The 26,985-nt window shown below is 34.9% G+C and overlaps 1 protein-coding gene across 1 annotated transcript; it reads right to left on the bottom strand.

The window, feature by feature from the left end:
• Nucleotides 1-3,077: 3,077 nt before the first annotated feature.
• Nucleotides 3,078-25,776, bottom strand: LOC117321905 (sodium/glucose cotransporter 4-like). Its single transcript, XM_033876531.1, has 16 exons — nt 25,657-25,776; nt 21,589-21,808; nt 18,535-18,606; nt 15,456-15,560; nt 13,572-13,631; nt 13,325-13,429; nt 13,045-13,150; nt 11,575-11,655; nt 8,579-8,784; nt 8,040-8,175; nt 7,368-7,475; nt 6,807-6,957; nt 6,148-6,316; nt 5,732-5,944; nt 5,420-5,561; nt 3,078-4,783 (listed from the first exon to the last, which is right to left on the bottom strand). The coding sequence occupies exons 2-16, from the start codon at nt 21,667-21,669 to the stop codon at nt 4,575-4,577; spliced, it is 1,944 nt and encodes a 647-aa protein (XP_033732422.1). The 5' UTR covers nt 21,670-21,808; nt 25,657-25,776; the 3' UTR covers nt 3,078-4,574.
• Nucleotides 25,777-26,985: the final 1,209 nt, after the last annotated feature.

Raw genomic sequence — 26,985 nt, 5'->3', positions numbered from 1 at the left:
TCCTTCCCCTGATACCACCTTCTAGCGTAGTGATCTAAACCTGTACACACATGCACTAATTTATAAAACTGTCTCCGTCAATTTTAAATTTGCGTATTCCTAAGAGCACAGATGACCCGGGGAATTTTACCGCTAACTCATGTAACTCCGATTACAGTTTTTTGTAGTAGTACGTCTGCAGTTAGAAATCGCTGCCCTACTTATAGCAACTCTAGTGTGTAAGATCTATAGTCCTAATGTGGTATGAAAATATATAGTTTTGTCTGAGGTGATGGATTCATTGACCCAAATAAAGACAGCCTCCTACATCGTTACCTACTACATACTGTTAATAAACACGACCTTTAGCGAGATTTTTAAACATATCTTTTGACACTATACATAACTTGAATATGTTTGCATCAATTAGTCTTTCATTGCCGTGAAATTGTGACATTGATTCGCGTTTGCGACGCCACAATGTCACAATGGATGGTATATACTAAGAAATATATCACATCAACACCGATGATATCACTCAATTGAGTACCATTTTTATTTTATCAACTTAAATGTAAACTCACGTACGATTGTGTGTGTGAAAGCGTTATCACTCGGAGGACACTGCCACACAGTATAACCTAATTGGTTTCGTTTATTGAGTTTAACGTCCTATTAACAGCCACCAGGGTCATTTAAGGACGTACCAGGTTTTGGAGGTGGAGGGAAGCCGGAGTACCCGGAGAAAAAACCACCGGCCTACGGTCAGTACCTGGCAACAGCCCCACGTAGGTTTCGAACTCGCAACCCAGTGGTGGAGGGCTAGTGATAAAGTATCGGGACACCTTAACCACTCGGCCACCGCTGCCCCTGTATCATCTAACAATAGCTTCCTACTTTATTTAGAAATAAATAGGATTTCGCAGGTTTTAGTGCATTTATCAAAATTTGATACTAACTATTTCGAAACAAGAAATATCTTTAAAAAAGATAAACGGCATACAGTAGTGTAGTTTTAATGCTGGTAGTTATAACGTAAAACTGCTGATGAAATAAATCAACGAACTAAGGCGTTTTAGCACGGATAACAAAACTATATCAGTTTGAATCATTTTTGGTGATAATAAGACTGCATTTGAATTAGGAATATAATTTCATTAATGTGTCATTTGAAAAGATACATCCACTTATTCAGTTTGCATTCAATCTTAACTTTGTTTCGTTTTTAACTGCATATCTGCATTTTGCATCTACCGCTACATTGACCAATCACATACTTCATCTTGACCAGTAACGCCACCTGTCACGTCATATCCGGGGTCAAAAGAATATTATACGGCTATGCCGAAAAATGCACTAAAACTATTGAGTAAAAGAAATGATACATACTTTTTTAGTAGTATTAACTATACAAATATTCGTTGTTCTACTTCTACGGGGAAAATCGAAAGTAGTTTTTATCTTTTTTAACTGAAATAGAATCACAGGCATGAGATTAATTAATGCCATTCTGAATGAAATAGATGATGGATTTGTTTCGGGTTGTCTACGTTACTCTCGTCGCTGTGAATAACTTTCAAACTTTTTTTTTTCAATTTCTGAACGTAACAGTAACTAAAATAAGAAATTAATGACATTTCCTGTAACACAACATAAGAACTTTACTCTCGTTAAATAGCATGTTATTATTAAAAGCAACTTCTGGAAGCTAGATTGAGACACATCACTCGATAAAACTGACAAAATCTTAAATCTCATCGTCGAGAATTTTTTAAAAAGATCTTGATCAGAATTCATCCTACAATTTCTCTCTTTCACTTTGGTATGTACCGATGTTTCCAAGAAAATGAAAGTATCTGCAGTGGGTGTCGCTGATAATTCCTTTCTGTCTGATAATGCTTCGATTTTTGCAGCTGAAACAACCGAAATTCATTAAATTCTTTATTACAAGGAGTGTTGTCCTGTATTAACATGATTTTATCACTAGCCCTCCAACTCCGGGTCGCGAGTTCGAAACCCACGTGGGCCAGTTGTCTGGTACTGACCATAGTCCGGTGTTTTTTCTCCGGGTACTCCTGTTTTCCTCCACCTCCAAAACCTGGCATATCCTTAAATGACACTGGCTGTTAATAGGACGTTAAACAAAAAAGACGTTATTTTGTATTCCTGGCCACGTTGGAATAATCATAAATAAGAAAGTCATTATTATTGTTAGAGTAGCACTTACCATATAAGTATATCAATATTATTTTCTTATCTTAAACTTTGTATTCGTTTATTTCACATGTTTGAAAATACGATAGGGAATTTGAGTAGAAATCTCTCTTTGATTTCTGTGCATCTTATTTTGGAAATAATTACTAATTATGAAATAAAAGGTATGTGTATTACAATTATAATTATTTATTTCCAACACATTCTATGTTGTATCAAATGACATGACGCATTTTATTTTGGGTTATGTGACAGTATATACTATTTAGTTAAATAATTTTGTCTGTCAGGTTATGTTTGACTTGAGTGATAGATGCAGCAATAAAAGAAACAATATATATATACGTGTTAGTGTTAGGAGAAGCTAGAATTAAGTATCGGCGATATACACCAGGTCATGTAAATCGCATTTGATCAATGTACTAATTCACAAGGCCTTAGTATCAATCTAAATATATGATATATATATATGTATGTATATAAGAAAAATGAATTTGTCCTTGCGAAGGTGAATGTATATATGTATACGTTCATGTAAATCATGTTTCCATGGTAAACTCTTTGGGGGTTTCTATTTTGGGAAGGAATAATAAAACCAAGCAAATAAAACAAAGAAATTTCAACGTAACAAATATATTTTATTCTTTTATAACATATTTTGTTTCGTTGTAAACAAAATTGATATTACAATAGAAATTTGTTATACTATTTATTTAAATATTCGAATTATAGCTGGACGTGGAGAGAAGATAGGGTATTTTATTTAAAAGTTCTGATATTAAAGCCCTTTTAGTCATTTGACAAAATGGAGAACTAGATAATCGTTCTTTGAATACAATTTTTCTTCAGAATATGTTTCATCAAGATATCGACAACAAAACAAAAGCATGATATTTTTTTATTTTTTTTCTCTACTACTTCAATTAACAGTTGCGATCTGTTTACAGATTTTTTTTTTCAAAAAAGATAACTAAATATCCTAGTGAATCTACGGATAAAACCAAGAGGACGCCGTGTTATGCGTTAACAAATTTGGATGTAAGAACAGCGACGCATCTTATATCGGAGAAATTGACATCGCTAACACCAGAAACTCGCGCGAATTCAAATAGGCAAGAAATGCACATCAACATCATGTCGTTTACTGAAACATTGTGATGTAAAAGCAATCAACTAATCTGGAATAGAGTAGCAACAACTCTCGCACATCTAGTATACAAATAAATTGAAAAAAAAAATAATAAAAGCGTGAATGCCTTTTGATTTAATTGCAATTTCATAAACTTCACAATTCAGTGCACATGCACTCCTCTTGTCATTAATCTGATGAAAGTGATATAGTGAAGTCACCGAACCGTCACGAATGCAATTCAATACTGGTATGATTTGCGAAAGTCTATTCAAATATCGTTTACGTTATATTATGCTTATACTGGTCTAAGGCATTTACCTTTGGGGCACTGAAAACAAGTCTCCCATGCATATATTAACAATCATAGTTACTTGCACATGCACATTGACCGTCATATGTATCTGACCAGATTAAAGAAAACAATAAAACAACTGTGCATATTTTTTGTGGGTACTTGAAAATTATATAATGTTTAACAGTTCTATAGAGATCTTGCAACAAGAGCATATGTATAGCATATAGTGTAGCTGTGTATTTCCGGAATAAATAAATATTCAATATCTACATAATTCCAAAAAAATCACATACTAACTCACTTAAAAACTAATATATTGCACTGTCAAATAAATTGCCTATTCCAATATAAATGATAACATCACAAGCATTCATCGTACCGACTTACACATGTACATTTAGCATGTTTAGACATGCGTTCAGCACAAGACAAAACACATCACATTTGTATGCCACATAATGCGTAAAAAATTAATAATTTAAACATAATATATGATATATTTATATATAAATTAGATCAAGATATACATTTGCAGATGTCGTCACTGAAGCTGAAGACGCTTATTCTTTAGGAACACATTACTTTATTATCGACTGTGAGTTAAAATTCAAAAAATCTTTCGTTTTCTGCATCCTCTGTTTGTGTTTAAATCTTCTAGTAAATATCCATGGACTTGTTGTCTAAATTTATGCCATAATTAAATTTAAATAGAAGGTAGAGAAGTGCATAATTGATATCACAGTTATGTTATCATTTGTAAATACGTGACTATTCATTTTTACCTTATCATAATCGAGAAGTATTCAATTTTGACACAAACACAACAAACAACAGACAGTCTACAATATATGCATGTATGACACCATAACAATCATCATTTAAAGTGGTATACATTATTTGATGGTTACATAGTCCACGGGCAAGCACACATTTTTTATTTTCAACGATGATAATTTAATTGAAATATCCTGCCAAGAAGCAAACAATCATGACAAGAATGACGGCATTAATGTTCAGAATCTGTTTGGCACACTTTTTCTGGTAGACGAATTCTCTTCTGTGGTTTATGGCGATTTCTGTCACATGGTTTCCTGAGCTCCCACAAACCACCCCAATCAAGCGTTTATACCATATACACGATTGAGGGGCAACAATGTCGTCTTCTGCAAACAAACATAAAACAGACTTAACCATGCAAAAACTTTTCTGTTTTGTCATCAAACGCCACAAGGGGAAACTGCATATGTTCGTTAGTCTGGCAAGTTTTAATTGCAAATATTTTATATACCAACATGGCAATCATTTAGCTTCGCGCTAAGTGGAGATAACATTAGCTCAGTAGTGAGGGCCAAGAGTTCGATTTCCCAGTGCAGACACACTACTAACTTTCCTCTTATGGTTTCTTTTAGAGGGGTATTATCGAAAGGCGTGTGGAGTTTTAAATATTTTGTTGTATAGGCTTATATCTTCGGCTTCTTGTAATCGAACATCGGTGACCTCGTGTAAACTATTCTGGACTACTGCACAGACACCCATGATATACTTGTTTTATTACATCACTAAAACACATTTAGAAACACAGAAATCTCGACTTTCTTGTAGGCCTAAACGTCGCCATGACTGTTGTCTGGCAGTGTTGACTAAAACGAGTAAGACGTAATTCCAAAACGTCAGGCGATGTTCAGCTGTTCACACGTGACCTTACACTAGTCATTTTACCCATGCAATTGTTCAATTATATAGAATATGCATATAGTTAAGGAAAACCGCATTAAGCAATAGAAACAAATATAACATACCTGTAAACTCTTTTTCTGTCGTACATACACAGTCAGATTCCGGGTCAGAAAGGGATACTTTGAGTTCTACATCTTCGTCTTCGTCTTCGTCTTGTGGTTCATTATCAGCCTTGTACTTAGTCCACCACGTGACGCCAAGTAACTATTTGATTTTTAAAATGAAACAATTATAAATGTATTGCTGTTTGAATAGACAACATCACAACGCTAATTGTCTGCAAGTAGCTAGACTGGGCCTAAAAATCGAAAACCAAAAGAGGACAGAACCACAGTCAGTTTCCTGATCGTGGTATTTCATCACAGAATACTGACCTCGTCCTCTGTCCGTTTATTGGTGACTATACTGATGAGAACGGTAGCGGCCGCTGTGATGGCGAGGATGATTACACCGAAGTAGAGATAGTTGATGGTTAGGAGGAGTGGGCGTGTCTCCTCTTCTCCACAGTTGGGTTGGGGATAAACGAACTCCAACACGAGGCGAATTATTCCACAAACGTGACCAACTACCAAACCCCAGAATGCACCCTGCAATAATTCATGAAGCTGGTCTTAAATAATGGACATCAACTTATTTTAACAAAGTAGTCAAATACATGTATGAAAGCCAAAATTCAAAAAGAGTTTCGTGATATAATAATTAAATACAAAGCATTCATTGTCTTATATATGCTAAAAATAATTTTTTAAAACTCGTAAAAGAAGTAATTCTTGGCGAGCATCTAACTTACGTTTTCGGTAGTTCCCTTCCAGAATATAGATAACAGGAAGAGTATCCCAGTAGGCGCTCCGAGGTAGGCTTCCATCGCCGTCATGTACTGGAAAAGCTTTCCACCCTGGGAAGACTTGACCAAAGGAATCCATAGAATGCTAATTACACACATAAGTGCCACAAACAGCCTGTCGGATAGAGAAAGAGGGAAATATATAAGACAAAAGTAATACCGACATAAACCAGCTTATAGACGAAACATTTCAGCAATATAACGTAAAATAATTTACAAATGAATTTATAGATACAACAGAACATCCTAACTTTAAAATCTAACGCCCGTGAAATGTTAGTTACTAATGTTGTAGGGATGTTGTCATATGTGTAAGAAGTAATTTATGGAATTGACATTTTAAATATTTCCTTAAATATAATGTAGACAAGCTGTATTTTCAATACCAAACACACGAACAGCTTTCATTACGATTGAAATGTGACCAACTTATCCATAGCTTATCTAAAAGATATATATATATATATCTGTATGATATATGTATAAAGTATTTGTCATATATTAACATATACTAACATTTTATGGTTTGTATTCCCATCACTCGACAGGGTTAAGTCTTAAACACTTTTACCTTGCTCAGGCACAGCTTAAATGCAAACACTAACCTTCCAACAAGTAGTAACTCTCGTTGAGATGCTTTAGTTCTGACCCTACGCCATATATCCATAGTAAATACAGTACTGGAGCTGTTAAAGATTGACGTCAGAGAACTCATAATGGCGGACACCATCACTGCCATCAGGAGGCCCCGAAGACCTACAAACGTACACAGGAAGCTTTTGATTTGTACTCTACTGCAGACATGATTAGTTAGCGAGTATGAGTTAGTATGCTGGTTTTGGCTAATCTAATTCATGATCTATATTTATAGATAATTTATAGATTAGATAATTTATAGATTTAAAAAACACCCCTACTAAAAATAGAATGACGTAGATTTACAGATGAAAGATATGAACCTATCCAATAAAACCTTTTTTCATGAAGCAAAAAGTGTCATCTTTTATTTGATATAAATTTCACATCATTCGACCCCCAAATGTGCGAATGAGGGGATGGGATCCCTAGTAATAACATACAGTAAAAACAATAGTTTTGTGAGACCTTCATATGGACTTGAAACGAAAGTAAAGGGGTTTTTCTTAACAAGTTATCGTTTTACGTACCGACCGGAAGCAATTCCATCACCAGTTTAGGATAGGCAATATTAGAACATCCAACCGGATTGTCGCATATCCGGGAACATTCCTCTGGATCCACACACCCAACTTCATCTACAAGACATTAATAATAATGTTTGGCACCCCAGTAAAGTTTAAATAAATTAACTAGATGAGTGGAAAATTCCTTCGATTTAATAAAGGCTTTATATTACTTTATTATTTTCCCTGGAATTTGGTGTTGTAACTTTCTAAATGAGCTGAATGCTATTTTCTGAATGAATTGAATGATATCGCCTGAATGAGGTGGGTGATATTTACTGAATGAGTTGAATGGTATTTTCTGAATTACTGGAATTATATTTTCCTAATGAATTTAATGTTAGCTCAACAAGAATAAAGAATTGTAGTTTTGTAAAGGAGTTTGGTGATAACCCCATTGGAGTTATACTACTATACTTTGTGTGGCATAGACAGTTTTTATTACAAGAAAGACAACAACAAATAAAGTTTTGCTTTCTATTGAGAGAGTAACCTAAGGGTCAGAAATGTATTATGAAATGCGCTGTATGAACGTCATGAAGCAAAGTAGTGTTTATTATCAACAATAGATCATTGTTCACTTGCAAATCCTGCATTAAATGTCATTAAAAGTGAAAATATTCAATGTTGAATTACTTGGAAACAACACCCTGCTGATCATGCCTGGGAATACGATGAGGAAGAGAGGCAAGGTCTTGAGGTATCCGGCAAGTATTGAGCCACCCTTCGCATGAGACAGGTTCTTTGCTCCTAAAGACCGTTGTACAATCACCTTCCAAACAATTAACACATATGCAACTCGATCAATTTTGCAATAAGATAAATAACTTCAGCTGTTTTTATGATATGAGACAAAGTTAGATGCAAGTCAATTACAAATTCATCAATTTTGAAGACACAGGTAATGTCCTTTCAGTGTGATGAATTTGAAAATTAAAAAACGTTTACAATGCCGACATATATTTACTAATATATATATAATCTATATTCTAAAATAATGTTAACAAACTTATTAAGTCGATTGGAAAATGTCACCATCGCATATTTACGGAAGCGCAGTATGCAGAGTAAAAAACGAACATTTCATACGTTTTAAGATGATGCTTTGTGTACGATTGTTACATATAAATGTGGAAATGATGTATGATATTATCACAACATGACATTGATCCTACCTGGTCGCAGCACCAATACCACAGACAACCAAGTGAACTCTGCAAGACTAGGCCGGGCCATGGGTAATCTCCATTGACTGGATCTAGAAATACTTGGAAGGAGTCGTTCTTTGGAATTCCACATGTCGTAGCATTGTTTCGGATCTTTGGAATAGCTGACATGTATGCTGATTTCAAAGATTCTAAACCACCAACTTTGTTAAATCCTGTAGAAACGGAAATTATGTCTGACTTAATGCGTACATGGTAGATATTTCCTATACAAGTGTACAAGCAATGCTCGTAATCTATAGCCTGTTATACATTATATGTGTAGGGTATATAGATCAGGATGATATTTCCCTATTTTCACTATATGTACTGCTTAGTGAAACAGAACATAGAGCGATGTGTGGTGTTCACACAATATTCAAAAATCTTTTAAGAAGATACTACTCTCTTTCTGTTACTGTAGTGATCGAAAAATTACAAAATTCCAGCAAAAATAAAAGAATTAACCGGTTTAAAACAACAATCTGTAAACTATTTTCCTTCTGTTTTAAACCTTTATTTTGGTGATCAATAGATGAATAAACAAAGAAAATATCAATCAATAAAAAATAAATACGTAAACATTCAGCGACTGAGAGATCTGTGACTAAAACCCGGACCCATAAAATATAGACAGTGATAGGTGTCGGAGTCACAAGTCAGACACCCGGACTGTTACAATATAGACAGTGATAGGTGTCGGAGTCACAAGACAGACACCCGGACTGTTACAATATAGATAGTGATAGGTGTCGGAGTGATAAGACAGACACCCGGACTGTTACAATATAGATAGTGATAGGTGTCGGAGTGATAAGACAGACACCCGGACTGTTACAATAAAGATAGTGATAGGTGTCGGAGTGATAAGACAGACACCCGGACTGTTACAATATAGATAGTGATAGGTGTCGGAGTTATAAGACAGACACCCGGACTGTTACAATATAGATAGTGATAGGTGTCGGAGTCACAAGACAGACACCCGGACTGTTACAATATAGATAGTGATAGGTGTCGGAGTCACAAGACAGACACCCGGACTGTTACAATATAGATAGTGATAGGTGTCGGAGTGATAAGACAGACACCCGGACTGTTACAATATAGATAGTGATAGGTGTCGGAGTAATAAGACAGACACCCGGACTGTTACACTATAGACAGTGATAGGTGTCGGAGTGATAAGACAGACACCCGGACTGTTACAATATAGATAGTGATAGGTGTCGGAATGATAAGACAGACACACGGACTGTTACAATATAGACAGTGATAGGTGTCGGAGTAATAAGACAGACACACGGACTGTTACAATATAGACAGTGATAGGTGTCGGAGTTATAAGACAGACACACGGACTGTTACAATATAGACAGTGATAGGTGTCGGAGTGATAAGACAGACACCCGGAATGTTACAATATATATAGTGATAGGTGTCGGAGTTATAAGACAGACACCCGGAATGTTACAATATAGATAGTGATAGGTGTCGGAGTGATAAGACAGACACCCGGACTGTTACAATACAGATAGTGATAGGTGTCGGAGTCACAAGACAGACACCCGGACTGTTACAATACAGATAGTGATAGGTGTCGGAGTGATAAGACAGACACACGGACTGTTACAATATAGATAGTGATAGGTGTCGGAGTCACAGGACAGACACACGGACTGTTACAGTACAGATAGTGATAGGTGTCGGAGTGATAAGACAGACACATGGACTGTTACAATATAGATAGTGATAGGTGTCGGAGTAATAAGACAGACACACGGACTGTTACAATATAGACAGTGATAGGTGTCGGAGTCACAAGATAGACACACGGACTGTTACAATACAGATAGTGATAGGTGTCGGAGTCACAAGACAGACACACGGACTGTTACAATACAGATAGTGATAGGTGTCGGAGTGATAAGACAGACACCCGGACTGTTACAATATAGACAGTGATAGGTGTCGGAGTCACAAGATAGACACACGGACTGTTACAATACAGATAGTGATAGGTGTCGGAGTGATAAGACAGACACACGGACTGTTACAATATAGACAGTGATAGGTGTCGGAGTCACAAGATAGACACACGGACTGTTACAATACAGATAGTGATAGGTGTCGGAGTGATAAGACAGACACCTGGACTGTTACAATATAGATAATGATTGGTGTCGGAGTAATAAGACAGACACACGGACTGTTACAATATAGATAGTGATAGGTGTCGGAGTGATAAGACAGACACACGGACTGTTACAATAAAGATAGTGATAGGTGTCGGAGTCACAAGACAGACACACGGACTGTTACAATATAGATAGTGATAGGTGTCGGAGTGATAAGACAGACACCCGGACTGTTACAATACAGATAGTGATAGGTGTCGGAGTCACAAGACAGACACACGGACTGTTACAATATAGATAGTGATAGGTGTCGGAGTTATGAGACAGACACCCGGACTGTTACAATATAGATAGTGATAGGTGTCGGAGTGATAAGACAGACACCCCGACTGTTACAATAAAGATAGTGATAGGTGTCGGAGTGATAAGACAGACACACGGACTGTTACAATATAGATAGTGATAGGTGTCGGAGTCACAAGACAGACACACGGACTGTTACAGTACAGATAGTGATAGGTGTCGGAGTGATAAGACAGACACATGGACTGTTACAGTACAGATAGTGATAGGTGTCGGAGTAATAAGACAGACACACGGACTGTTACAATATAGACAGTGATAGGTGTCGGAGTCACAAGACAGACACCCGGACTGTTACAATATAGATAGTGATAGGTGTCGGAGTCACAAGACAGACACCCGGACTGTTACAATATAGATATCGATAGGTGTCGGAGCAATAACACAAACACCAGGACTGTTACAATATAGTTAGTGATAGAACATATTTGACGAAAACATATTAGCTTGCCTCCTCCGTCTTACCGATAACTGTAATGGAGAGAGATCCTAGTATCATGACAGCTGTTTGGAATGTGTCTGTATACATCACTGCTGTTAACCCACCTGTAGAAGTAAAATGTATATAGAAATATATAATGATAAATGTAAACTTATGTGAAAATATTTTTTTAAAAAGTTGAAAAAATCGAAATGTACATTGGGTTGTTTTCGGATTATTACGGCATTGAAATTGATTTTTTGGAGGGTACAGAGTATGTATACTAATTACAGGGTGTTCTTTTATTTGTCAGCAATTGGAAGGTGTTGTTCGGTTAAAAGAGGGAGTACATTGTAATATACTGTTTCATATAAACTGTCTTTCCATCTGCATACACCTCTTTTAAAAACTCGAAAGGTAAATTTCAGATTTTTATCTGAATACTCATTTGGAATATGTTGCGATCAGATATGGGTTTTGACACATTGGAATTTCAATAATAGGTTTTTAATGACATGTTTCACCGACTATGAACAAAAGTCATCCTCCTTAAGAGTGTGAAATTAAAGGATGTATGGCTAACCACTACGATTTCTCGCTAAATCACATGGTCACGCTACCAACACAAAACACGTTTGAAGTCCAGCTAGGTAAGTGATGCGAACAATCCTTCTTGCTTAGTTTTTCAATCATTTTGTTTTGTTATCATGTTTGTAATAGTAAAGTTGTAAAAATCTACCCGTGGAATAATTTAGAAAACATTATAAAATTTACCAAGTAAAACATTTTGATCTATATAAATAGAGATATAATATTTTATCACAAGATACATGGACTGCACTAGAATTACCTGATGTACATTTAGTGATGGAAATGTAGATGTTGAAGGTCTCTAAGAGTAATATTTAGAGGTAATCGTTTCGAACCCCTTTCGCTCTGAAATCTTTCCAGTAAATAAGTAATTACACAAATAAGACTTTCTGTTTATAGTGTTTTCTAAGTAAAGCATTTTGGAGCGCTAATTCACCATTCGTGTATATGTAAAAATTCGGTTATGCGGTAAAATTGAAGTCCTCCAAAATTGGTAGATTTAAAGTAAGAAAACTCATCATCGAGCTGATATCATATGTTTTATCCTCGACTAAATAATATAAATGATTTTCATTTAAAGAATTCCTTCCTTTTCCTACGTTAAAATGACCCCCCCCCCCCCCCCCCCCCCCCCCAAAAAAAAGAAAAAAGAAACAGAAAAAATCTAGACACCTAGTAGAATTGAATATGTTAGATACTTCTAAATCAATTAAGTATGTAACAATCCATGGTTACATATTATGATAAGTAAAATGGTACAATGTATATACTAAAGAATTACATAAAAATGTAAGTAAAGTATAACGGCATATGTTTTATAATTATACATATCTATAGCATAATGGCAGGTAATATAAGTATACATTACCTAATTAGTATGATATACTCAGATATGAAGTATGATTGTATATTCTTTTTCTTACCTAGGATTGTATAAATGCCAGTTATCACCAGCAATACAATTATTGACAGGTACATATCCCATCCGAGGGTCATCTGAATAAACATAGACCCGGCAAAGATGCTTACCTGTAGGAAAAACAAAATTCTTAAACTGTATTGCATTGAAATAAGAATATTATTTTTACTGTTTGGAACTTTGACGCTCTTTCTAAGTGTAGGCATGGGAAATTAATCTGAAACATTCTCAAATGGTTGATTACAATGTTGAGATAATAAATATGATCCATGGTATTAACTTACGGCAAGTTTTGAGACTATATATAGGATTAGGGCGTTGCAACATAAGTACGTCCGTAACTTTCGGCCACCATGACGTTTCTCAATGTACTCCGGAAGTGTGTATACCTGAAGAGAAGCAAGACAAGTTTTAAATGCATAAGATCCTACAATTATTTTTATTTGAAAAAAATATATTTGACAATAAGACAAAACAAAAAATGCTGCGTGACCATGCAACTAATGAATGCATATGTAAATGTCAACTTACCCCGGCTGATATATAAACAGGAAGGAACAGCCAAGCACACAAAAGGATCAGAAATATAACCTGAAAAACAATGTTTATATTTTAAAACTGATTCATCCTGGGGTATTGATCGCTTGTATGTATAGGCTATTGCCTGACATTCGAGTAACAGAGGATTTATTTACACTCCAATAAAGAAGGGTGTAGTAAATCCGAGTGGCGAGAAATCATTCAGTTACTGACTTACTGCATACTTCCCATCTCGAAAAAACAGAACGAGTTTGAAAAAAAAACCCAGTCCTCATCACCTATTAATTGTCCGCTGTAAATGCTATTAACAGCCATAATTGTCACAGGGATATTTTAATATTACGTCGATTTTTGCTTAACATTTCAACATAAAATATAGCAAGACGTTCTGGAATTTTGACAGTATGAAACTTCTACTATCTAGCTCCGGTGTCATGGAAGGAAGGTAAGGAGTGTTTGTTCAACAAATAGAACAAAATACAGGAAAATCATGTTCATATTCAGACGCTAGAAAGAGAGGCAGGAAAAATGAGTACAGATTCAGTTTATTTTTCAAGATATGGCATAGTTATACATGCTAATAAATCCATCTTCATAATACGGAATTATGAATTCCTACTTACTGTTTTCCCATCTGCATTTTTCAAGGAATGGTATATTTAATGTGTTATTTTGTAAATTATATCAGACGGTTCCTGAAGATAAGAGATTGTTCCATAAAGAGATTATCCTCTCACTTGATATTGAAAGTTTATTCTGGCAACGCGATTAAAATGTTTTTTTTTAGATGAAGAAATTATCAATTCTATTTCATATTTATCTATTATTTTCTTCTTAATGTTTTGTCAACGAAATTTATTCTTTTCATCGTTTTGACTATTCAATATTATCTCCCTTTTCCCAGCAAGTGTTTCTACAGTCCTCTGCACACACGCCTTTCCATGTTCACATATGTGTGAGTACAGTGGACTGTGGTAGCAAGAGGTTTATTACTCACAATTGTTCCATTGCGAGAGATTGAAATCATGCATTAATCAAGAGCACGACTTACCTGCAATACACCATTAACAACTTATGATCAATACATATATGCAAATCATTTCTGCATTAACAGGGCCATTATAAATTTACAAATAACTCCTTTGGGACTAACATTTACAGCCCTTATATCTACAAATATTATCTTCTACTGGGTTAGGGTTTGCAGCCATAAGAGACCAACCAACCAATTGTTTTCCCATAGACCTTAGTGTTAACGTTTTGGATTATTTCATTCAAATGCTTGAATTAAATATGACGATTATGGTTTATAACAAAAGTTTAGGGTCTGATATAACACCTAATCAAAAAAAAAAGTTGGGTCCTTCAGCTCAAATTTTCTCCAGGGTAGCCATTTTGAAAATAGGTGAATTTCGCAGTAAAAATCTTAAATTTTTACCTGTTTACTATTATTACGTGAACTTTTGGGAAAAAAAACCAATCGGACTTCAGAAATTTATATCAACATTTCTTATTGATAGTTACCTATCAGGCTACATATCTATTTTCTCACTTCATAACATACTGGCCAATCAGTGGCTGCCAGACATTTTATCCTTGGCTCAACGTTCTATACACAGGGGCTGTTTCAAAAATATATTTTTTCAATTGGTTGGTTGTTCCCTATTGCTTTCAAACTACTCATACATGGAAAGGGATTACAGCCATTTGTAATCAATTTTCTAAAAACAATCATCTAGAAGAAGAGCTTAAGGCAATCATACCTATACAGACCCCTTATGCCGGACAGAAAACAGAGCTATTGCGTAATACACACCACTTTTAAAAGACATTTGCTTTGGGGATGAATTTAATATATATTGTTTGTATACTTACAAACCATTCATACAAGACCATAGCTATCCCCGAGGAAGCTCCCGCGCCTGCCAGTCCTACGAAATGCTCACTGCCAATGTTACTGGAGAACAGTGACGCACCAACCTGATTAAATACAAAGGATCATTATTAAGTCATAGTAATATCTGTGGTTTTGTGTATTTGGCATAAGACACAGAGAGATCAGACGATATGAAGAAGATACAGAAAAAGGAAAACGGCTAAAAGGAAGTGACTTATTATGTACTTAGGGTATCGCAATGTTATAAATTATTCTCAAAATGCATCAAGATAAGCTATTGCAAAATTATTTCAACACTGATGAGAAGGCGGGGTTTAACATGTGATCATATAAGGTAATCAATGTAAATGAATTGAGAAGATATATCCAAGGGCAGTGCAGTCATCTTGGTACATCTGACTGCCAGCTCTTTATTAACGCTTTTCCTCTGGCATTTTCTTGTTGATGTATCGGTAGGGAAAAAACATAGTGGCTTGATGTGCATGCTGGAAGGGGTTTTATTTTTGCTTGGACTATTTTTGTTTTAAGGCCAATGCATATTTATCGAATCTCTATGTAGACCTTATGTTATTGGAAGAAAGGAAAACAATAGGACACCATGGGGAAGGGACCTCGTGTTGTTTTAGTAAAACATTGTTCCTCATTATTCTTATTGGTCTTAGTGTTTAACGTCTTATTAATTGTGACACGATTCAGAATATAAAGTATTTATAATGATTCATCACATATATATAAGTATAATGTATTATCGCCTGAGGGTCAAACCTCGGCACATTTGAATATGTTTTTCTGTACATCTCGCACGCCGATAAAAACAAGATTTAATAGCTTATAGGTTTTTCTTTTTAAAACGGAAAATATGGTTTTGTTGTGATAAATTACACCAACAATAATGCACTTTTGAACCATTATGATGACATTATACTTAACGGGAAAATTTCCTGTATACTTCAATTTCATCCACAAAATAGCAGTTATTTCAAACTGTATTGTGCATTGTATGTGTTTTGTGTTTAATCATTTACGCTTTTATGAAAATGCCCGTTTCAATGGAATATGTTATTTATTATTCTTCATTCATTAGAATAATTAATCAGCGATTGAAAATATGAAAGGATGTGTGTTAGTGCGTCAAGCCATTTCCCGGAAAGTGATTTCTTTTCTTAATTACATTTTGCTACGGTATTGACACACAACACATAATTATCAAACGTAGGCAGATACCATTTCTTCAAACTACTACAAATAGGCTTGTAATACATTTCGATGGCACTATTTCAACAATATTTTGTATTGAAAAAAGAAATTTAGCATAATTCGCCAGAAAATAATTCCGTTTGGAAATGTTTTCGTTTGAGGCATGATAATGATATTGGTTTGTAATAAAAAATAAAATAATATGATGTAGCAACATTTCAAATGAACATAATTCCGCAAAACTGCAAAGACTGCTATAGAAAACAATTAAAACTACATCTTCATTGATTGACGTTTTACGTTATAGACTCCTGATTGTAGCGAGTAATCTATCAAAATTAATAGCTTTGTCAGGGTCTATATCAATGCTGTCCTTAATCATTGAAATACCATTCTCAAGTGAATTATCAATGGACAAATCAGAATTAAAATCCACCAGCCTTTAAAGTAACTATAAAAGCAAACCCATCAAAAGGATAAACCTGTATTACCAGATACCCTAACTATGGTTTAAAAACATTGTAGAAAATAAATCTAGTGATAGCTGCGTCTAACGACGCCGATTATATGTCTCCTTCGTAGCCTCAAATGATTAAAGACCTCTTTTGCCCATCGATTGTGTTTACTGAGTGTATACAAAGGCCTTTGTTATTTATTATAATGTTAACTACATTCAGTATTGAACAATGGAAAATCAGGTTATCTATTCATATATCGACATCTTGTTCTGGTAGTGACATTTACAACAACGAGCCCACAATCTAACACTATTCTCCGACTTACACACGTAAACTCGCATTCTCAACAAGAATTTAAAAAAAAAATCATGTAAATGATATTAGATGGCAAACATTGATGTTGAACTTTATTATGTTTAACTAGGATGTTTAAGCTTCTTCTTTCATGAACACTGTACTGATTGTATGGTAACCATACGCGATATCAAAACATTCACAAGATATCTTTGGTTTTACCCTTATAGTGAACAATAAACGTACATCGATAAAATAAATTCCACAAAACGATCACATACACGACACGGTTTGATTTTTACCAAAGGAACACCAGAACAATATTCAGGACACTGAATATTCAATACAACCAATTATAAACATATGTTCCATCAAGGTTAAAATTCGCTAGACATTTTATTTTCACAGCGCTGAACATTTACATACTTGTACTAGTTCTTTAATGAGAGTATTTACATAAGTAGAAACCCGCCGACGACTACCACGGCATATCAAGTTTCCATACAGCATGGCAATATTAGTTAGATTTTGTATATTGTTAACAAAACATTACTACATGTACTTGTACATATATATAACCGTGATCAGTACTCTTCTATTAAGACCCATGTGAAGAATGAGTTAAAATTTTGTGAGGATATTTGACCCGCAGTGCAAGCAAAAAGAAATCAGTTTACAATAAAAATACCTCCTCCTACAAACACATGTACACGTTATGAGATCGCACGGATAACGGGGGCCGCGGTGGACGAGTGGTTAAGGTGTACCAACACTTTATCACTAGCCCTCCACCTCTGGGTTGCGAGTTCGAAACCTACGTGGGGCAGTTGCCAGGTACTGATCGTAGGCCGGTGGTTTTTCTCCGGGTACTCCGGCTTTCCTCCACCTCCTAAACCTGGCACGTCCTTAAATGACCCTGGCTGTTAATAGGACGTTAAACAAAAACAAACCAAACCAAACGGATAACACGTACAAAGATTACGACAACCACAACAATTAATGGATTATCAAGTTATAACCGACATAGATATTACCGGAGTTTTCTGTTGCCTTTGTCATTGTTGCTACTCCAATGCAACATAAACTTCAGTTTCCTTCTTATACTTACAGCAAACCAGGGCATGGACCTTCCTGCTAAGAAGTAGCTCTTCACATTTCCTCTATTTGGTCTTCGGAGTGACTGCAATCATAAAAAGGGATTGACTGAAAGAATATGAACATTAAAATTTTCTGAGAGTACCTAAAATTCCGATAAAACCACTGGTTCCAATAAAGATGCAGGTTTACAACTTTAAAACCAAATGGACGCTGAAGCCATGATCAGAAACGCAAGTGATAAGAAAATGAAAATTACATGTATTAGCTGTATTCCAATAAGTTACGATTAAACGGTCTCTGTTCTATTTTTAGATTTTAAACTAATTCATACATGTACAATGTTAATAACAACAGTAACTTAATGGCGGATACCTTTCAACTATACGATGAAATATACAAAATAAACATTCTTAACAAAATCATTAAATGCATTGTCTAGTGCTATTTTGATAAGTTCGACAATGGGCGAAAACTGAAAAGTTCTGAAAAAAAAAGATAAAAATATCCAGCCGAATTATTCATTCATAATAAATATAATTCTTGTCACAATGACTTTTTATTATATCTAGCCATCCGTGTTTGACAATATGTCAAGCCATCCGTTTGACACCTACATTCGGTGACCTCTATTTACACAGATAATTCCAGTAACTTCTATTGCAAAATATGACCAGACAGAGGAATAGATTTTTCACGAGCTACATAATGTAGGCGAACCAATTCCACATTGAATTATTCAAATTCTCACACTGAGTAGAGGCTGGAAATATGTTCCCATTACTATTTTGTTATCAATTTTTAACAATAATGTCCATTTCTGTGCAAGTTTCGGTAGAATTTGATAGTCTGTGATCAATATGATTTTGGAATCAAGCAATAATTTCTTTCATCTCAGTATAGCATTTCATTTTTTTTCATTAGAATCAATCAGACAGAAAGTGGCGTGACAATTATTACATAAAGCATGTACAAAATCATTGGTCAGTTCGGTATGTTTTCTAAAAAAAAAAAAAAACAGCTACCTTATTATAATGGAAACTATACAAATTGTGTATTTGCCTCGTGTAAACACATACGACGCCTCATTTAAATAAGATGCTAAACTCGGCCTACTTGTTTTGGAATGGTAAACAGACCGTGACGTTTCGATGAAGCGTGGTTGATTGACATTGTTTCGTCTGTGTTCATTATACAAGTGCTTGATATAATCATTATACCCTTCGGAGCTGATGTTGCGTACACAGTAATTTCACGTATGCCCCGAGACAAAAGTACTACGACAGCTGGTACACCTGTTAAGTTCACGGTTCGATGAACGGACCTCCAGCCACCTTCGCTCAGGTAAGACCGGTTTACAGATGTAGTTTTATGTATATTCTAACCATCCTGGACACAACATCGGTTCGATATTCGGAATTTAGAGGGATCGGATTGGAGAAGTTATTTTACTATAAGAAAGAGCGATTGATTCCTCACATCGCCAGTTGGACCGGCTTCATGGAGTTTCACTGTACTATTTAAATTAAAACGAAAACTAAATGGTCGGTTACTTTTCAGCTCTAAGAGAAAACATACAAAATCTTCGTTGTTAACAAAATGATGAGATTTATAAATTTGTTTTTAGTTTTGTAAGTTCACCAATGAGCCATAACTGATAAGCATTGAAGAGAAAGTGATAAACAATATTGATTTCCCCAATACTCTATTAATTATAAATGTAAATATCACAATGACGTTTTATCATATCAAGTCATCCGTGCTTGTAGCAGTTATGTCTCTAAACAGAAAGTGTTAACAACAACTGAATTTTTCATTGCCCAACATAAAGATGTATGTTTAGTTCACAGATGTCATGTTACATGGAACATGAAGAACAACACAGAAAAGCGACATAATAACGAAACGACATTTTAAAATCAAATAGGTTTGACGACGCAAACACATCAACAAAAATATGTTTGCATGGAGATTCCTGGAAATGTCAAGGAGAATAAGAGGAATGTAGTAAACTTCTCCTTTATCACGTTCTCTGATGAGAGTTAGAGCGATGACAACGGAACCACTAAGCATATTAACAAGCGTCAATCAAGTAGTATATCATATTGCATAAGGAAATGGAATAATCCCCAATAAAATCATGATGTCGATCTTAAAACGTTCATATGGTCTTCATCAACCTGTAGAAACCTCTTCAAACCTTATTTAATTTAAATAAACCCTTCGATATCGAATCAACTGGTACTGAAGATAGGGGATGCAGGGATATTGCTATCAAGAAATGGAAAATTCACATTTTGGGAGTTGTGGTCATCACGTTTATCATGCAGATTACTTGTTGCAAGCTGCTCCTGGTGGTTGCCTGTCACATAAGGATCGAGATAATCATCTAATGTTATGGAGTATGTAGTATACATGTTTTCAATTGCTAAATCCTTTACCCGATCGACTTTGCCTGCGGAGGTTTTGTTATTGAAAGATAATACAAAGTCAATATACCTATCGGTCAACTTGGAGGACTTGGAAGATCTCATGTACTTGTTCTGATAATATCTTTAATATTATGATGTAATATGATAATAAAAACAAGGAAACATCGGAAAACGACAAAACTCCATTTTGTCGCTTTTAAGTTAATAACGTATGCTTAAAAAGTACAGGGTTCAAATAAATGCACATGAGAAGTTGTTTCTTTTATTTATTTTGTGCGTGTATAAATCATTGAACATATTAACATCGCACGACGTCTTGAAAATTGGTTTAAATGTAAATCAAGAAAAGTATATTTCATTTTAATATTTTTACAACATTAATGTTTTCAATATTTACTTAGCTACAATAGAGGCTTAAACATTCATCAACTTTGAATTAAACAGACCCGATTTTTTATAAAATATATGATTTGGATTTGAACGACTGACAAAAGACGACCATCAAAAAAAGACTTATATAACTGAATATGTATCATACGAAAGTGTGTTCTGAAACCTTCTTACGCAGGTGTACCTTATTAACGGGCAATTTTCAGACAGTTTGACAATGAAATCTGACATATATGAATACTTACCCACAGGCCGACGCCGATTACAATCACAAAGTAGCCAACGACTATTAGAATGTCTGCCCAGTGGCTGAGGCCCTTAACCATGATGTGGTAGTAAGAAAATGTTAAGTAGTCCTGTGTTTCTCCCTGTCAGTTATATAAGTACGCAGTATCAGGATAGCGTGTTCCTATCTCTCAGATCACTGTTATTCCAGTCAACGGATGATAACATTCAATGTATTATCTGTAAACAGAAAACAAAGCATAAATAATTGTGAACTGTTGCATGCTCTAGTAACTTCAACGATTTCAATGTCGATTAAATAAAACTACAGCTTCAAATTCTCGAAAGGAGAAATGTAATAAAGTGTTCAAGACATGTATGATAAGTTTACACACATGTTTGTAATGTACTTTGTCATACAGTAACATTACTTCATACAAAATATTACAGAATACATCAGTTACAAAGTGTAATCATCATTATTTAGAATAAATACCAGTGTGATAAATATGTGTGTGAAAAAAACCAGTCATGATAACTCTGGAAATAACTTTACATCTCTGGAGACACGACTGCTGAACATTTCTGGTAGAAAAGCACTTGTATAGAATTAGGCATTTTAGGAAGCATTTCTGTTCAGAGGTCCTGATCAAACCATATTCTCTCAAATGAGACTTTCCCACTACATGTCCACAACACAAAATCACACCACTTTCTGCCTGCAGTAGCCATTTGATCCTGTACCTGGAAGAAATAAGTGTGGTTTCTTTCCAGATTCATATGGCAGTATCTAGTGCATTCTTCAGTTGTTGAAATTCTCCATCTCATTGATACTTGGCATTTTTTCAGGTTAACATGTTGCCCAAGTACATTATATAAGTCCATCTGGGCTTGCTCCTAAAATGTTTGAAGCTAGGGGCTAACAAGTAACCCACACTCTTTTAAGTAGGTCCAGGATGATACAACCTGGAGTAGCATAGCTGCACAGATCCCTCAGTAATCCATCTAGTTCTTGCAAGTCTTTACGCTGAAAAACCTTTCAGAAGTTGTTATTCTTTATTTTCGTGTTGACATCCAAAAGTCAATGCCGGGCTGTTCTCTAGTAAGTCGATATTTATTAATAAAGCCGTCTTCAGAAACTGTCATGGGTGTGAAGTAAGTTTACATCACCGAAAAACAGCAGTCCTGCTTTAGATCGGTATCTCATATTACCCTTTAATTCTACCACAATGAATCACTCGAGGCTATCGCTGTTTACAAAAGCTTCATAAATTCTATTGTCTACCATATCGATAATAGCCCCCAGAAAAAATAAAGCGCTATGTTCTGTTAGGGGAGGTAACCTAATTACCGGAAAGGATTTCGCCATAACTTTTTTCCCACTCAGCAAACATATCATATTTCAACATTGTACACAGATAGTGTTGTTACAGGGTGAAGTACTTATTACAGGTTAGGCTATAGTCTGTTTAAAGAAAGGCGGCTGATGCTTAGGTGATCTTTTATCTGTGTAAGTATGTATCATACATATCACGGCGAACATGTGTTTTTTTTAAGTTTAAAAATTCATAGTATCAGTATAAGTCATCGTATTAATACAATGTTAATATGATGATATATTTAAACCTGGAAAAGGAAACTTTGAAACCCATAAAAAAAAGTAATTGACTGTACAAAATTAAGTTCTTAGTTGATATATAGGAGAAAATGGCAAAAAAAAATGTTGCCTTGGTGATACAATTAATCGTATGCATGTTAACAAGAAGAACAGCACATATGCACAGATATCACCTTTTACTGATGGTGCTGAATACTTCATTTTGAAGAAGTGACCTGTAGAGATTTGTCTCCGAGACAGATCTTTGCCTAATTTTGATCGGCACTGAAGTTTCTCTCGGCATACGTCCATACATTTTGAAGGGAGACTATTCATAGAATCATTTCTCATCATGCTAAAATGTTTGTTAAGGCCCCTTTGAAGGACCATCATGTCTCGGTGATTTTCCATACATGTCTGGAAGTACGCTTCTACATGTACATACAAAATGTAACAACTAATGACAGTCTCAGTAGAGTTTTGATGCACAGTACTGTACCCATACTAATGCACACTAGAAATATTTAGCTTTAAGTTTCACACTATAATAATATATCATTTTACGATTTCTAGCTAATTCTTTACAGTTAACTCTATTTCACAGACTAAACCGGTGCTATTCCAACTAAACATAGCACATAGTTATATTGTTGTATATGTATAGACATTTCGATGCTCAAAATTGACAGGAATTTGTTTTATTTTGTTTGCGTGTTTACTGGTACTTGGGGTTAAAACCTCAGCTTTTGTTGCAAAAATATGAATTCACTAAGTTGAAATAGAACACAAATATTAAGAATCTAATGAACTGTACAGGATTAAAATCAATCACCGATGCATCAAACCTATATTCGAACATTAATTTATATTTGAAATTAATCTCATAACACATAACAAAAAAATAAATAAAATATCCGTTTTGTTAGTTCCGAGTAATTTATAGACGGTATCAATCATTTGAAAATTTGAATTATACAAAGTTACATTCAGCATCAATTTTTAATTAGATTACAACTGCAATTAGAACATTACCATGGTAACCACGTAAGTACAGTGTATAGCATCAGTCTTCATGTCAATTATTTTGTTTCTAATCTTTTTTTGTTTTGTTTGAATAACTTTTGAGCTGATGCCGTCGACCAAATGGTTTTAGCATTTCATAATAACAAGAACACAACATGATTTACATTGCAAGAAAAAAAAAGTTAGCGATAGCCTTAATTCACATTAAAAGTCAAACAAATAAAATTATTAAAATCAATAAATACGTAATTAGCGCATATGCTTATGTCAAACACGGTCAGCAATTTTTAAATGATATAAATTAATGGTATATATGAACATTGGCTACAGGTTGATCTATTCATTATATATTTTGAAAGAGGCCGTATTTAAAGTTGATCAAAGTAAGCTCATGTAACGTTTTTTTCTACATAAACAACATGTTGGCTGAGTGGGAATGAACCATACCATGCATGCTACCTGTACTCTTTGATTCCTACTCATCGATTCACGTTGAAACCTGTCGAGTGCATCTAACAATAGCGTCTACTCGAATTTCTGAATTGAGGGTCAAAATCCCACTCTATTATTAGTCATGACCTACGTCTCGTGGGTTTTTCATTGAAATTCAAACGGCGTACAGGTAATTCAATATGTTTTTTGATCAATAGTTAGGCACGCCGGTTAAAATCCTTACACGAGGAAGTGAAGAAAAAAACGTGCAAAAATCAATGTTGTATATTATGTATTTGCCAAATAAAAATATTTCCCCTACGAAAAATCACAATTTTTGTATTGTTTAAAATTGACATAACTCAACAGAGAAAAAACAAGTTAATTTACACAAGAATTAACATTTCATTTGAGAAAATACTTTCAATCAAACTCCATTTAGTTTCCTTCTGTCAACCTGTCTCCTGCGAACATTAAGCCAATCGTTATTACACACCACCTTTAGACCTATCTAATAGTCTCCATTGTTGTGCATTGACTTTTGTTTAAACTCTCATTTTAATATGTATATACGTGTTGTTTCGATTACATATTCAAATAAGATTAATTCACAAAGCTATAACGATAGTTCATGTAGTATGCTAGTTCGCATTTTGTACCTATCTAAAATTACCGATTAAATAGACTATCATTTAAAAATACTGATAAGTTTGATTGGAATTGTGATCACGTAGAACATTTCATGTTTTAGTATCTCGAAATAACCAGTGCTAAAATCACATAGCGATATCGATTTTGATATATGATACCATTGCTAACACAATCCTTTTCACAAATGGCATTCACAGAATCAGGCTAACACGGTCGTTTTCACACTGAAATTTATTCAGAGAAAAAACTTTCAATAAATTCATCTCTTGACACATACGGATAACAAATAAGTAGTATACATCTATATAAACTACATATAAAGACTATATAATAATCAAAAACCGAAAACTACAGCAGCATAAACGAATACATTTTGTATAATTACCTTGCGTTGCGAAGCAGTAATCCTGCGTGTCTTCGGCCCTATGGCTGACAACCTGTATAGGTTCACAGTGAGAGATCTGTCATGTGTTGAGCGCTGTCTTCCACTCGGCCAACATATTCTGCATTATTAAGCATTTAGGGTTGTGGCATCGAAGCGTGAAGACACGTTAGGACAAGCCCATTGGTTTGTTTCTATATGTATACGTATTGATGTGTATAGGACCGAACCTCTAGTCATTGTCAGATCAGTTTACTGTCTAAGTTGGTTTTAAAAACAACACTGGAAGGCATTGCCATTTTTATGTGTGTTTTTTTCCAGTTTGTAAATGTATTGTAGTAGAGACGTTCTCTCAGAATTAGCATTCCTGAAATACAGAGAATCGAAAAGAATAGACGACCGGTTGCATTTACTTCTTAGTGGCGACCTATGCTGGAACCTGTGAAGCTTCAGCAATCTACGTATTCTGACCTCTTGGATCAGGACATAAAATTTGGAAAAATGGTCAAGGTCACAGAGGACCTAGTAGGAGCTGTTGACCTCAGCTCTGCAGAAAGCTTGAGTTTATGTGCGATTTGCAGTATATCTTGTATAAGGTATATGCAATGGTATTTGTATTTGTATGTGAAAAATTGACGATTCTACTGGAAAATAGTGTTTTTTTGTGTCAAATTACCCAAGGAGTGACCAGCACTTATCATGGTTGAGTTGCCACGCTATAGACTACCATCAGCCAGATAACTTTCTATGGAAAAGACTTTCACTTGTATTATTTTGTCTTAACTTTTGTACTATATTTGAATACCTTTTGCATGTGTGATGACCTGGAGCAGGTAATAAACTGTTTAACCATACCACCGGTGTTGATAACTTTGAAGAGTTAACACAATGGCTGCTACTAGAAGTTCTAGTTCAAGATTAGTTTAAAAGGCTCATGTACTGGTAAAAATGCCCACAGATTGCGTAATGTCATGATGAACTGGGAAATTGACCACGGATAAAAAAAATTATAAAATAAGCTCATTACTTTCTACTATCTAATCTTAAAAAGAACGGGATAACGTAGATTCAAAAACTTAGAGAGAACCTTAAGGTTGAAAATAGAGACTTGGTGGAAAGACTGGAGAGCCAAATGATGGACCTAGGGGACAAAAACAATTATCGGAGTGAGAAAGTACTCAAACACGAGGAACAAGTTAGAGTCTTGACAGAGAAGCAGTGTGAACTTGGAAGTGTTGATAATGACCTAGAACAACATGGACGGAAAAACTCTATCAGAAGTGTAGGTCTGACGGATAAAAACATGGCTGAAATGGTAGAGCAGTGTTGAAA

Source organism: Pecten maximus, chromosome 2 (genome assembly GCF_902652985.1).
Source record: "Pecten maximus chromosome 2, xPecMax1.1, whole genome shotgun sequence".
Classification (NCBI taxonomy): domain Eukaryota; kingdom Metazoa; phylum Mollusca; class Bivalvia; order Pectinida; family Pectinidae; genus Pecten; species Pecten maximus.
This window is presented reverse-complemented; position numbering and strand designations above follow the sequence as displayed.

What these genes read in the sequence shown, in the direction of transcription:
- LOC117321905 (XM_033876531.1), bottom strand. Translation starts at nt 21,669, where the DNA reads ATGGTTAAGGGCCTCAGCCACTGGGCAGACATTCTAATAGTCGTTGGC. An exon ending in CTGTTTATATATCAGCCGGG is followed by an intron (nt 13,430 to 13,571) that starts GTAAGTTGACAT and finishes GCTTCTCTTCAG; the next exon opens with GTATACACACTTCCGGAGTA. An exon ending in TGGCATTTATACAATCCTAG is followed by an intron (nt 11,656 to 13,044) that starts GTAAGAAAAAGA and finishes TTACTTCTACAG; the next exon opens with GTGGGTTAACAGCAGTGATG.